The 13940-nt window shown below is 21.3% G+C and overlaps 3 protein-coding genes and 2 non-coding genes across 5 annotated transcripts; 4 read left to right on the forward strand and 1 right to left on the reverse strand.

Annotated features, from left to right (window-relative positions):
- Positions 1-1263: 1263 nt before the first annotated feature.
- On the forward strand, positions 1264-2051 carry PY17X_0215900 (IMP1-like protein, putative; the record flags this gene model as incomplete). The annotated part of the gene is made up of 3 exons (XM_022957994.1): positions 1264-1443; positions 1535-1675; positions 1896-2051. 3 exons carry the CDS (start codon positions 1264-1266, stop codon positions 2049-2051), a joined length of 477 nt encoding a protein of 158 aa, XP_022811393.1.
- Positions 2052-2538: 487 nt separating this feature from the next.
- On the forward strand, positions 2539-2611 carry PY17X_0216000. Its single transcript has one exon. It is a non-coding gene; the product is annotated as a tRNA-Val (tRNA).
- Positions 2612-3134: 523 nt separating this feature from the next.
- PY17X_0216100 lies at positions 3135-3206 on the reverse strand. Its single transcript has one exon. It is a non-coding gene; the product is annotated as a tRNA-Thr (tRNA).
- Positions 3207-5080: 1874 nt separating this feature from the next.
- PY17X_0216200 (Plasmodium exported protein, unknown function) lies at positions 5081-6073 on the forward strand (the record flags this gene model as incomplete). Its single annotated transcript, XM_022957995.1, has 2 exons — positions 5081-5137; positions 5294-6073. 2 exons carry the CDS (start codon positions 5081-5083, stop codon positions 6071-6073), a joined length of 837 nt encoding a protein of 278 aa, XP_022811394.1.
- Positions 6074-7971: 1898 nt separating this feature from the next.
- On the forward strand, positions 7972-10927 carry PY17X_0216300 (Plasmodium exported protein, unknown function; the record flags this gene model as incomplete). The annotated part of the gene is made up of 2 exons (XM_022957996.2): positions 7972-8190; positions 8306-10927. 2 exons carry the CDS (start codon positions 7972-7974, stop codon positions 10925-10927), a joined length of 2841 nt encoding a protein of 946 aa, XP_022811395.2.
- Positions 10928-13940: the final 3013 nt, after the last annotated feature.

Here is a 13940-nt window from a genome sequence, read left to right on the forward strand (position 1 = left end):
TATTGAAATTCATTAGTATATCACTTTAAATGAATTTTGTTAAAAGTATATGTATATATATAACGGTAAAAAAAAGATAAATATTAAAAAGGTTTAACAAATATTTTAGAATAGAAATAATCTGTAAATATATATTTTTTTCTTTGATCCATTTGCTTTAATACATATTAAATGAGTATTACTAAGCTTAGTGTCTTTGTTTTATATATTAATTAGTGCTCAAAAGGGTGAAGAAAGAGCCTGATACAATATATTTTCATATTAATTGTTTTTTTAATACACATAAACTACTGTCTGTACTGTTTGTTTGTATTGAAAAATCCAAATGGCAATGTGCTGTAGGAATGTATTAGATCAAACAAGAGGTATAAAATATAAAATGAGGTGAAAAAACGTTAAATAATTTTATGCATGTTATGTGCAAAGATATATAACGTATAATATATAATTTATAGTAATAATGTTAATAAAATATATTAATTTTCATATTGCAGTTATTTTTATTTTATTTGATTATATATAACATTTTTTTTAATTCTATTTAAAATATGATGTGTAATTCTAATTATTTATTGTGAAATGCATTTTTAAAAGACAAAAATATATGTATTCATATCATATTGGCAGTATTTTATTATACATTATATTTTTCGTTAATATTATCCATTTATATAAAGTAACGTTGTTCAATTTGTATTTTATATTTTATTATTATCCATGTAACAATATATATTTTATTATCTTAAAAAAACATATTTTCTATATTTAAAAATATATATAGTAATGAAACTAAAGCAAATGCATTTGTGTAATTGGATCGTCGAATAGATTAATTGTGCATGCATCTAGGCATATTGTCTATATATATTTGGATATATTTTATTCCTATTTTTTAAATGCTGCTATAATTATGTTTATTTTATTTTTTTTTTCATTTAGACAATATTTTACATTACTGAAAAATAAATTATTGGGTGTTGATTAATTTGATTTTTATATTTAATTTTAGTATATTTTCAAAATTATATTTAGATAATAGTAATTTTATATCTTTAATTATATTCTTTAAATTTGTATATACGTTATAAATTTTGTGCATCTATGCATAAATAATAATAACTATGTAACTATTGTATTGTATTTTTATATGAATATATTTATATGGATTTAGATAAATAATATTTATACTAATTTATGTATAGTTTAAAAATATAGTAATAAATAAATACCACGAAAAACATTTAAGTTTATTTTATATTCATCATGTCAGATGATAAAGGAGCTTATTTAGTTTTTGATAATGCATCAAACGGGTCATTATTTATTACATGGAAAAAAGAGAAAGTAGAAAATGCTTTGCTATATATAAGACCTACGAAAAATGTTCCAGAGTTTAAATTTGCTTATAACAATGGAAAATATGAACTCATTAGAAATTTACAGGTTATTATTTAAGATAACATAAAATATAATAATGATGTTGGAAAGTTTACTTATATTTATGTTTTTTACTTTTTTTGTTTTTATTTTGTAGTCGGATAAAAAAATATTTTTTTCAGGGATTTGCCAATTTATCAAAGAGGCAAGGGACATAAAAGGAAAAGTAACATTATTACCATACCTAGATAATGCGTTTCCTATAAAAGTTAATATATATTTTTTAAAAGGCAACAATGTAAGTTTTTAGAAGTTAAAACTATGTAACTATAATGATTCTATGTGTCTATTATATTCACTTTAATTATTTTATATTGTTTTTAATTTAAGTCTTTTCTTCATTATATTTGAGGAGATATATGCGATAATATATAGATTTGTATTCATGTGTATTTTATTTATTATGTATATACATAAATTTATATATATACGCACGTTTTTTTAATGATCTAATTCAGGTTGTTCAACTTAAACCCGGAGAAGCGTTCGATTTAGAAGGAGTCGATGCATTGACAGTTTTACCATATGGATCAAGTTCATTACAAGTCAAAACAATGACAAAGGATATGTTTGTGGGTAAAGGAAATTCTGAAGGCGCTAGTATTTCTTTTTAGGAATATTTACCATTTATATTTTTTTCCATCTTTATATTCTTTTATGGACGTATAAATTAAATTATTTAAAAAATAACAAAATTGTAAAAAGTGGTATTATGATGTTGTTACTATTGAAAAACAAACGTACATATAATATGAATTATTTATTTATGTTAATTATGCCTAATGAACTAATTTATAAAAAATTATCCTCAAAAAATAATACAAGTAAATTTTGCAAAGACTTATTTCAATCCTTTTATTAGTTTTTACGTGTATATATTTTTATATATAGAAATATAAACAAAAAGAGTATATATATATATATATATTAATTTATAATATTTCATTACATATATAATATAAATACATATATTTATTTATGTATTTAATTATATAAATTAATAAAAATATTTGAATTATTAATGCTCTTAATTTTATCGAAAAAATATAATTATTTATCACAATAAAATAATATTTATTATTGCATAGTGTAAATAATAAGCGGGCATGGTCTAGTGGTTATGACGCCTGCTTTACACGCAGGAGATCCCGAGTTCGATCCTCGGTGCCCGTATTTTTTCATATAAAAAATGATAAACAATATAAAAAAAAATATAAGTTTGTTTTTATATAAATGAATTAAATCCATTGAGACACTATTATTACTTCTTATATCGTAATGGTTATATGTTTTTTATTTTCCAAATGTTTTTATATTTAAAAAATTTTAATTTGCTATATCAAACTTAGTCTTTAAAAGAATGTAATGATGATAGAAATACTCAATATTAATAAAGTGCGGACAAATTAAAATTGAAGTGAATGTGAGTGGAAATGTTATTATATTGCATTAATATATTAAGATAAGATAGTTTTACGAAACTATATAATTTCCCGTATAATAATAATAATATATAAAAAATTTTAAGCTTGGCAATATATTTTTTGTTTTATTTATTTTATATTTTTTTAATCAAGCTTCAAATAATTAAATTTGTTAAATAATATATTTATAATAATGTTTTATAAATTTATTTGTAAATATAAAAAATTAAATTAAAAGAAAATAATTTTAATAATCACTTTATGATAAATAAAGCCACCTGGGAGGATCGAACTCCCGACCTTTGGTTTACAAGACCAACGCACTGCCACTGTGCTAAGGTGGCAATGATTATTTGTTGTGATAAAACTTTATTTTTTTAATATTATAAACAATATAATGCATATTATTTGTATGGCCCCTTTTTTCGCACTTTTTTTATGACGCGCTATTGTATTTGTATTATGCTTTTTATGTTTTTAATATTTCAAAATTTTTTAATTATTTATATAAAAGTTAAAAATAGTAGTTTTTTAAAATAAAAAAATTTAAATAAATACAATAAAAAATAAGAAAAACAATAATAGCGATTTAGTGCTATGTGTATCTTTTTATTTTAATTCGAATAAATTAATATTTGTTATATAAAGCATAGCATTTTTTTTTTAATAACATAATGATATAGTGAACAATTAAACTTAAATAGAGAATTATATTGCGAATATAATTTTTTGACAAAAGTTTGTATTTTTAAATAACAAATGCGAATTTAGCATTATCCAAAACTTTCCATTTTTTAGCATTAAAATCATAAAATACCATGCATAAATAATATGTGTGATTAAGCATTTTGTATAGCTATTAATACATTACTTTTTCTTCTTATTGTATGTACGCTATATTTTAAGATTGATAAAATAGTATATATTAAAAAAAATATGTATCTATTTATGCACATAATATGTGTCTATGCTAAAGTTATAATTTATAAAATGATGAATTTTTAGGGGATAAATTATATATTAAAAAAAAAAAATTATTGATAGGTAGGTTTCTTTAAATATATGATAGTAGAACTATTGACCATATGTGATTTGGTATATCATATTATTTAATAATTATAAAAATAGTATGCTATTATAATTTTCTAAATTCCTGTAGAATATTACAACGATATATATACATAAAAAAATATCTAAATAATATAACATAATGCGAAGCATAGAAAATTCCAAATAATATGGAATTTTTGTTTTTTATTATTCATTTAAGGCAATAAGTTAATTAATACTTGTTATGAAATAATTAAAAATTAATAATCCAAGCATTAGATAATTGAATATATATTACTAAACTAATTATATATATTATAAATATGTTCTTGAATTAGGAGATACGGTAGTATTTATCTTTCAATAATATAATATATTTTTATATTTAAACGTTGTATTTAAATTATTTATATATGCATTACTACGATGTTGGACTTGAATACATTATATATGTATAAATATAGTATAAAATACAAACTTTTGAATTAGGGTAAATATAAAAATTTCTTATTTATGCTAATTTTGTTTATTTTTTTTTACTGATTTATTTTTATTAATAATATAAGAATATATATAATATGTAATAATATAAAATTAATTATATCTCGTATTGTTTCGGTATATAACAGATTGATTTTATAAATAATAATAAATATAGAATTAATTATTTAATATAATTTAGAAAATGAGAATGCAAAGGTATATTGGTTGTGTTTATACGTGCAATAAATTAAGAAAACGGATACATTATTATAAATATGTATCCTTATCATAATATTTTATATATTTTATATATTTTATATATTTTATATATTTTAATTCTTAAAAATTTTTTGATTAACAATAATATTCAATAAGACGAAATATTTGCCTATTATTTAAATATTATTATTTATTTCGGTGCTTAAATCATAGTATATTTAGTCTTGATTTTCGATACTTGTTCTTAATTTAATTAGTTTTATTTGAATTAAATGTATTTGCTAATTTTATTATTAATTTCTAATTTATTTTGATATATTTTCAATTTATTTGGGATATATTTTTTAAATGATAGCATTATATCTAATTAGTGAAATTAAGTTATATAATTATTAATATATATTTTTTATTTATATATTTTAAAAAATAATACAAACTAATAGTTCTAATAAAACAAACGAAAGAAAATGTATAAGGGTGTCTATATACTTTATGCTCTTTTTATTTTTGAAGTTGCAATAAACGTAAGAAATGAATGATTAAATAAATAAATAAATAAATATTCATACTTGTATGTTACTATAAACAATGCGTATATGTGGCTGCATGGAGAGTACAATAAGTAGTAACTGGTATATGCAAAGAAATAACAAATTGTGTTATTTATTTTTTTTTTGTAGTTCACAGGCGAGTTTTCAAGTAATTTTGATAATAGTAAAATTACAAGGAAAAATATTAAAATTTCCAATCAAAGGTTACTAAGTGAAAATACTAATGGTGATGAAGAAGGTGAAAGCAAAAATAAAAATACTAGTTTCATCGATGAGTTGTCAAGTACATATGAAAAAGTTGAAAATATAATAAAAAATCACAAACTTGGTGAAAATGCTACTAAATTAAAAAACAACCTTACTAAGAACATGCGTCCCCAATTGGAACAACTCGGTGCATTTGCAAAGAGTGCTATTGATAAGAACTTATCTTCATTGAATGAAGAATTAAAAAAGAAATTTGCCGAATTTGAAAATGGAAACGGAGAATCCAAACCAAGCGAGGAACCCAAACCAAGCGAGGAACCCAAACCAAGCGAGGAATCCAAACCAAGCGAGGAACCCAAACCAAGCGAGGAATCCAAACCAAGCGAGGAATCCAAACCAAGCGAGGAACCCAAACCAAGTGAAGAACCCAAATCAAGCAATAAAAATGAAGGTGAAACATCTAATACATCCATAAATAAGATTTTTGACAAAGTTTTAGAAGATATAACAAAATGTGGTTCGGAAATAAATAAGCAATACAATTCTGCAAAAGAAGAATTAACAAAAAAGGTTAAAGACATTGAAAAAGATATACAACCAGTAGTAGGTGAAACGATTAAAACATATAAAGGAATGGTGAAATCTAGCCTGAAATCTCAATTTGAAAAATTAACAAAAAAGGCTAAAGACGGTGAAAAATAATCGTAACCAAAAGTTATTGACGCAAAAGAAGAATTAAAAAAATAGAGAGTAAACTAAAAAATATGATGCCATAAAATTGAAAATGCAATGAAATCACAATCAATAAAATTTTTCTAAAAAATTAAAAATTTTGATGAAGAAATGACACAAAAATATATGAATTAAAAGTTTCATTAAATGAGATTGAAATTCAAACAAAAGGAAAATTCGATGATTTAACAAATAATATGCCAAGTAAATTTTGTCGTATATCAAAATGAGGCTGGATTAATTTATTATTAGATTTAAAAATTAGTTGAAAAATAGGTGCATATCCAAATAAATATGTTTATAGAATTTCTAATAAATAATGTTAATGATGATGCTAATTTAGTTAAATATTAAAAAACAATTTTTTATGAAAAATATGAAGAATTTATAGTAATATTTCTTAAACATTTGGTAATAATGTAAAAAATTATTGGAATTATGATAGGTTTATGATAAAATAGAGAATTTAAAAGTTGTCTCAAGGAATCTTAAAGGATTGGTTAAGTTACATAAAAGGATTTTGATAAATCATTAAAAAAATAATACAAAGAATTATATTTAAGAGGTTTGAGTATTATATATTTATTTATAAAATAAACATTTATACAAGTAACTAATTTTTTTATTTATTCATTAATATGGTTAAATTTTTATTATGTATGCATTATTTTAGTTATATCTTCGCAAAAAAAAATGTATAATTTTAATTTACATCATAAAACGTATATTTGCTTGTTTTATCTCCAATACCAATTTCGTTGGGAAGCATAACCATTAATTTCATTATTTTTTTCCAAAGTTAATAAAATATATTTATTATTTAGGACTGTATACAAAATATATACGAACTAATAAAGTATATTTTTAATATAAGGGAGCTTTAAATTTTTTAAATGAAAAACGAGTAGTAAACGCATCCTCTAAGGATCATTATAGTTTGTACTATTCGTAGAATGAGACAATAAAAGATTACATATGTATAATTATATAGTATAGTTGTATTAATTCTTAAAAATTGTATTATTTATGGTTTTTCTATATATTAATTATATATTTTAAATAAAATGTATATTATATACAATTTAAAACATACTTAATTATATACAATATATTTATTTAAAAAAAATAAGCTTGTTATACAATTAAAATGTTTTTCTTAAATAATTTTAGATATATTTTTTTAAGTTGTGTAGTAATGGACTAGCATAATTTGTTTACACTATGTAGTATTAAATTATTAAAAAATCGATTTTTTTTTATTAATTTATTAATATTATAAAAGTAAGAGAATAAAAAATATAAAAAATAAAAAAATGCCTTCCATATTATTTATAATATGTATAATAAGTATTTTGGGCATTTTAATGAAACTAAAATGTAAAAAAAAAATTCTTCTCTATATATCATATATATATTTATACCTATTTAACAGAATAGCTTTTGGCGATATTTTTAGTTAACTATTACTATAATTAATATTATTAATTTTTTTTTTTCGTTACTTGTGAAGTTAAATGGTTTATATTACAACATTATTGCTAATGTATATCTAATTTTCTCGCTATAAATAAAAAAAATAAAAACGGTGTTCATCTCATAAAGTAATATTAAAATTAAGGGTTATTATTTTTAGATTAAATATATATATATATATTATTAATTAGTGCTTTTAAAAGAATAATTTAATTATATATATAAGCTTCATTATGATATATTTATAAATTATAAATATACATTCCTATATATAAATCAATGAAAATAATGTAATTAACAATTGTACAAATTATCAATGGCGTTTTTGTAAATGCCCAATATGCTTGTTGTATATTAATATTATATTTTTTGCTTTAATTATAAAAAGACCTAAAATGGCGAATATATGGCATCCAACGCCAAAACATGCCATGAACCGTAATTATGGCAAAAATGAATCTAATAAAAATTTAAAAAAAAAAAAAAAATATATTCCTTTATCCGTTGCATATTTGATAAAATTGTGCAAATGCGATACAATTAAGATATTGTCAATTATTAATATGTTATATCTATACTTTTTTTTAATATGGACTACAAACAGTTTCAATTATGTAAGTATATCCATTCTTTGTATACTTTTATATATTGAGTTTATAATTTAAAAATATAAATGCCTATATAAAGATATACACAACACATATATATATATATAATTATACTTTATAGAGAGAGAATTATTATGATAAACCAAAAAATGTCTACTCAACGGTTTACAATAGATTATTAGCTGACGCCAAATTATTAATGTTAGGAAATAACCCTGTAACTAATTCAGTAATAGATAATAAAAATAGTAATGACGATAATTTACTCTTAGAGCCTTTTTTAAAGGAGCCTCGAAGTCTCTCTCTAAGGGCACGTTTAAAGAGGGATTCAAATAAATCTATTGATGTAATTCCAATGAAATATCATCATAAATCCTCAAATGAATCAATTAAAACAGCTTCAAATAGGAGTCTAACTAAATCTCCAACTCAATTAATTAAAGCAACTACAAAGGGATTTATTAAAGTATTTCAAAAATTGCATCTAACTAAATCTCAAAATGAATTAAATAAAACAACTTCAAATAGTGATCTAACTAAATCTTCAACTAAATTATCTAAAACAACTTCAAATAGAGATATAAATAAATCTTTAAATGAATTACCTAAAACACCCACAGATAACGATATAACTAAATCTTTAAATGAATTACCTAAAACACCCACAGATAACGATATAACTAAATCTTTAAATGAATTACCTAAAGCATCCTCAAATACCGATATAACTAAATCTTTAAATGAATTACCTAAAGCATCCTCAAATACCGATATAACTAAATCTTTAAATGAATTACCTAAAGCATCCTCAAATACCGATATAACTAAATCTTTAAATGAATTACCTAAAGCATCCTCAAATACCGATATAACTAAATCTTTAAATGAATTACCTAAAGCATCCTCAAATACCGATATAACTAAATCTTCAACTGAATTACCTGAAGCACCCACAGATAGCGATATAACTAAATCTTCAACTGAATTACCTAAAACACCCACAGATAGCGATATAACTAAATCTTCAACTGAATTACCTAAAACACCCACAGATAGCGATATAACTAAATCTTCAACTGAATTACCTAAAACACCCACAGATAGCGATATAACTAAATCTTCAACTGAATTACCTAAAACACCCACAGATAGCGATATAACTAAATCTTCAAATAAATTAACTAAACCATCTGCATATAGAAATCTAACTAAATCTCCAACTGAATTTATTAAAATGATTCAAAAAAGGCATCGAGATAGACATGCAAAATTGAATAAAAATGAGAGCACAGAGACAATTTCAAATATTTCTAAAGAAATACTTCAAACAAATGCACCTAATTCATGTATTTATATTCATAAAATGGACTCATCAGAATCAAAACTTCATTTATCTGGAAATGCTTCTGAAAATTTAAAATCAGATGCATATAATAAAACAAATTTAGATAATATCATGAAAATGGAAATTCCTATTATGATCCCACCTAATCCTTCAAGCATTAAAGGTGAAACATCTATGACAAAAAACACACAACATGATAATAATAAATGTGAAAATTTATCATTATTAAAGGTGGTACAAGAGGTAACAAATTATACTAAATCATTAACAGATTCAATTTTTATTAATTTAAATCAAGTTGAATTTAAGGAGAACCCTGCATTGGATGTTATTGAAAAAAATGTTTCTAGTGGTGTTAAAATTGTAAATAATTCAATGAAAAAAGGCATGAATGTATTAAAAGAAAATACTACAGAAACGTTAAAAACAATTGATACCGACATCAAACCATGTATAAAAAATATTACAGATTCAATATTAAATAAGGTAGAAGCTGTAAAAACAGGGGAAATAGACATTTCAGATATTACAGAGTCGGTTATTGAAACATTAAATAATAATCTTGAAATATTAAATGATAATATTGAAAATTCTGTTAAACCTAAAACCGAACAATTAAAAAATGAAGTAGTGAATAAAACCGAAAAAATAAAAAATGAAGTAGTGAATAAAACCGAACAATTAAAAAATGAAGTATCGAATAAAACCGAAAAAATAAAAAATGAAGTATCGAATAAAACCGAAAAAATAAAAAATGAAGTATCGAATAAAACCGAAAAAATAAAAAATGAAGTATCGAATAAAACCGAAAAAATAAAAAATGAAGTAGCTAATAAAACCGAACAATTAAAAACACAGGTAGATGATATAAAAGATAATATTAAAGATAGTGTGAACACTCTTGGTACTGAGATCATTCCCCAAATCGGAAATACTATTAAAGATACTGTTGGTGATACAATAGGGGGTATAGCTTCTGGTATTGAAAAAACATCTGATGTAGTTAAAGAAAAAGTAATTGAAACTATTTTTAATTCTGATATTGTCCCCGCCCCTATAAGAGAGATTGTTAATATGTCTGGTGAAAATATTACTTCAATAATGAAAAAAGATAAAAAAGATGGAAAGTCCGATAAAAGTGCAAAAGCATTTTTTAAAAAACAATTTAAGCGTGTAAAAGTAAAGTTGGCGCTAGGTGGAGCCATTATAACAACACTTGGAGGAATTGTTAATATATTAATTGGTATTCCATCTGTAGCATTCCTCCTTTTAGTATTATCGTTAGCCATTTTATATTATTTTATATATGAAACATACTTGAAAAATACAAGTTGTTTTCGATGGTTTAGATCTAAAAAGAAAAAGAAGGAAATTGAACTTGTAGATATAACAGAATGATATAAAAAACCAAAAATGAAATTGACTCCAATTAAAATGAGAAAACATATAAAATATTAGACGTCTATAATTCAATAGTTGTTTGTTTTTAATTTTGAGAGAAAAATATGTATAGATATAAATTTATTTGTCTATTAATTTATTTATGTCTATTCATTTATAATATTTATATATGAATAGGATAAATTTTTATAAAATATTTATGCACAAAATGTTTTCAATATGGGTGCTAATTTGTTGTGTTGTTTATTTATTATTTTATTCAATTTTTGTTATTTTCCATATATATGTGGTATAATCAGTTTATTAAATAAAATATACACGCATATATATACTTTTTCAAATCCGTTATATGATCACATTATGTAATTATAATAATACAGTCATTATTATTATGCATTTTTTGGTTTTGTAATATATTTTTGTAATTGAATTCGATATTATCTATATTGCATGTTAATATTATATTATATTAAATTAGAATCGTATAATATCCTTGAACATTATTTTTTATTTTGAAAATAACTTAAATTTATATAAGATTCGTATTTGATGTTTTATTATTAAAAAATTGATAAAACTACAAAAAAATAAGTCTTTGTTGATGATTTATTGTATTATTACATATATTTATCTATAGATAACCAAAACAAATGTAACGGTAAAATTACGTATACATATATCGCTTGTTTGAAACACGTAGAAAGGGACTTATAACAATGGTCGTAATCAAATTTGGTAACCATATATTTGCATATGCATATTATATAATGCTTAAGACAATTTTATTCGGTGATGACACTATATTTTAAGGTATTATTATATTAACATGATTAAATAATATATTTATATTTTGTTATCTTTATATCAATTAATTTCCTTTTAACAAATATATTTTTATATTGAGTAATATTATAATTAATGCATTATATATATGCAATTGTATATTCCCCATAAGACGATATGTATTGTTTTACCTTAATCCATTTTTTTAATTTGTTTAATAAGAATATATAGTAATAGCTAATTTTCCCAAATAATATAATGGAGATTATATTTATTTAATGCACAAACATGGATATATATGGGTGTGATGTGGATATGTATAATGTATATAATATATGCTATATAATTTATTTTTTTTTTTCATAAATTTGCACTTTGGGATTATAATCTAATATATAGTGCCATTGTTGGATTATTTACAATATATATATGCATATATCTGTTTATCTAATATTATGGTTTTCTAAAGCAATTTCAAAGAATTATATTTAATTTCATCATATGGTAGTGCATATAAGTTTAATATATTTTTTTTCGTTTTTTAGGTACTTTTTAAGATTTTTATAAATGTAAGGTGTGCATATTTTAATAAAATATGGATTTGTGCGAATGGAAGGTTATATATCAATGTAATTATATATATATTTATTATGAAATTGATTAAAAATTATTTTCATTCTAATTAGCATGAAAATTAATAATATATTCTCCCTATTAATGATGTTATAATTATAATTTCAATATGTAACTATATATATATTATGTATTTATTTACTTTACGTAGCTATATGAAGGTTCTTTATGAAAATTATATAAACATATTTTTATTATTGAAAGTATCTAAATCATAGGATATTTTTTTCTTTCTGTGTAATGGTTATACTTTATATAAACATATAGAATCATCAATAGCTTTGCTTCAAACAAAAAAAAACTTGAGAAGTTTCAATATATGGAGAAATGTAAATTATTAGGGATGGGGTATATGCGCAATTTTATCGCCTTTCTATATATATATATATATATATATATAATATATATGTGTGTGTGTATATAAGTTACCCTTTAGTGCCTTATCCTTATTATTATTATTTTTAGAAATAACGTTATTTTTTAGTTTTATGCCATTTAAAAAAAATCAATAAAGTATTTTTAGAAAATCAAAATAAAAAGGAGGATCTACATAAATATATAATATTAGGCATAAAATATCTTTAAGCATAACTTATGATGCATTGAGGTGCTATTTTTCATTTTTATTAATATTCTTTTTATCACGCCTTAAAATAAATTGAAAATTGTCATTTTATTAAATGCACTAAGCTGTGAAATAAAACTCAATTGTAAATTTGATTTCCTAAAAGCATATTATATATATAATAAATTGTTTTAATAGAAAAATTAATTATTCCGATATTTCCGTTTTTTTGATATTTTAAATCTTTGGATATTTTTTGCAATTTTCGATGGGAATTTTAAATATTTTTGTAAAATATAAATAATTTTTATATGTGCACAAATGTTTTATTTGAAATTGTAAGTATATAAGTTTTAAATAGATACTTTTCAAAATTTACGATATATAAGAAATTATTCAATCGGGAAATAAAATAACAAGACCCAAAAAATAAAATAAAAACATTATAAAAATTATAATTATAATTAATAAAAAAGAAAAATAACAAAAAAGTTAATATTGATCAATTATTTCCAGGACTATATACATAAACAAATATTTTGTATTATACGACAAAATAAAATCCAAATTTAATTTTTGATATTCACTAAATAAAGCTTAAATTTTTATACTTAAAAAATGCCTATATTATTTTATAAAAAAATAATATATACATTTAGCTATACAAAATGATAAATATTTTCTAGGTATATTTATATTTATATAAATGTGTGGGTTAAAATGCTTTATTATAAATTATAATATATTTAAAGGAGCTAAACATTGAAAATATAGTTCCCCCCCCCAATATTTATTTCTCTATTATCTGATAAGATGAACAGTGAATTATATAAATAACACTTTATTATTAGTTATATATTTTTTTAAAGATTTCAATATAATTATATTAGCCCTTGTAATTTAAAAAACCTCAAATGTAATTTTATATATAAAGCGATTTACATAAAAAGTATTTAGCAATAATAATAATGGATAACATCGAATTCATAGAGGAGAATGATATTATATAATTAACTTTTTAACTATAAT

Source organism: Plasmodium yoelii (assembly GCF_900002385.2).
Source record: "Plasmodium yoelii strain 17X genome assembly, chromosome: 2".
Lineage (NCBI taxonomy): Eukaryota > Apicomplexa > Aconoidasida > Haemosporida > Plasmodiidae > Plasmodium > Plasmodium yoelii.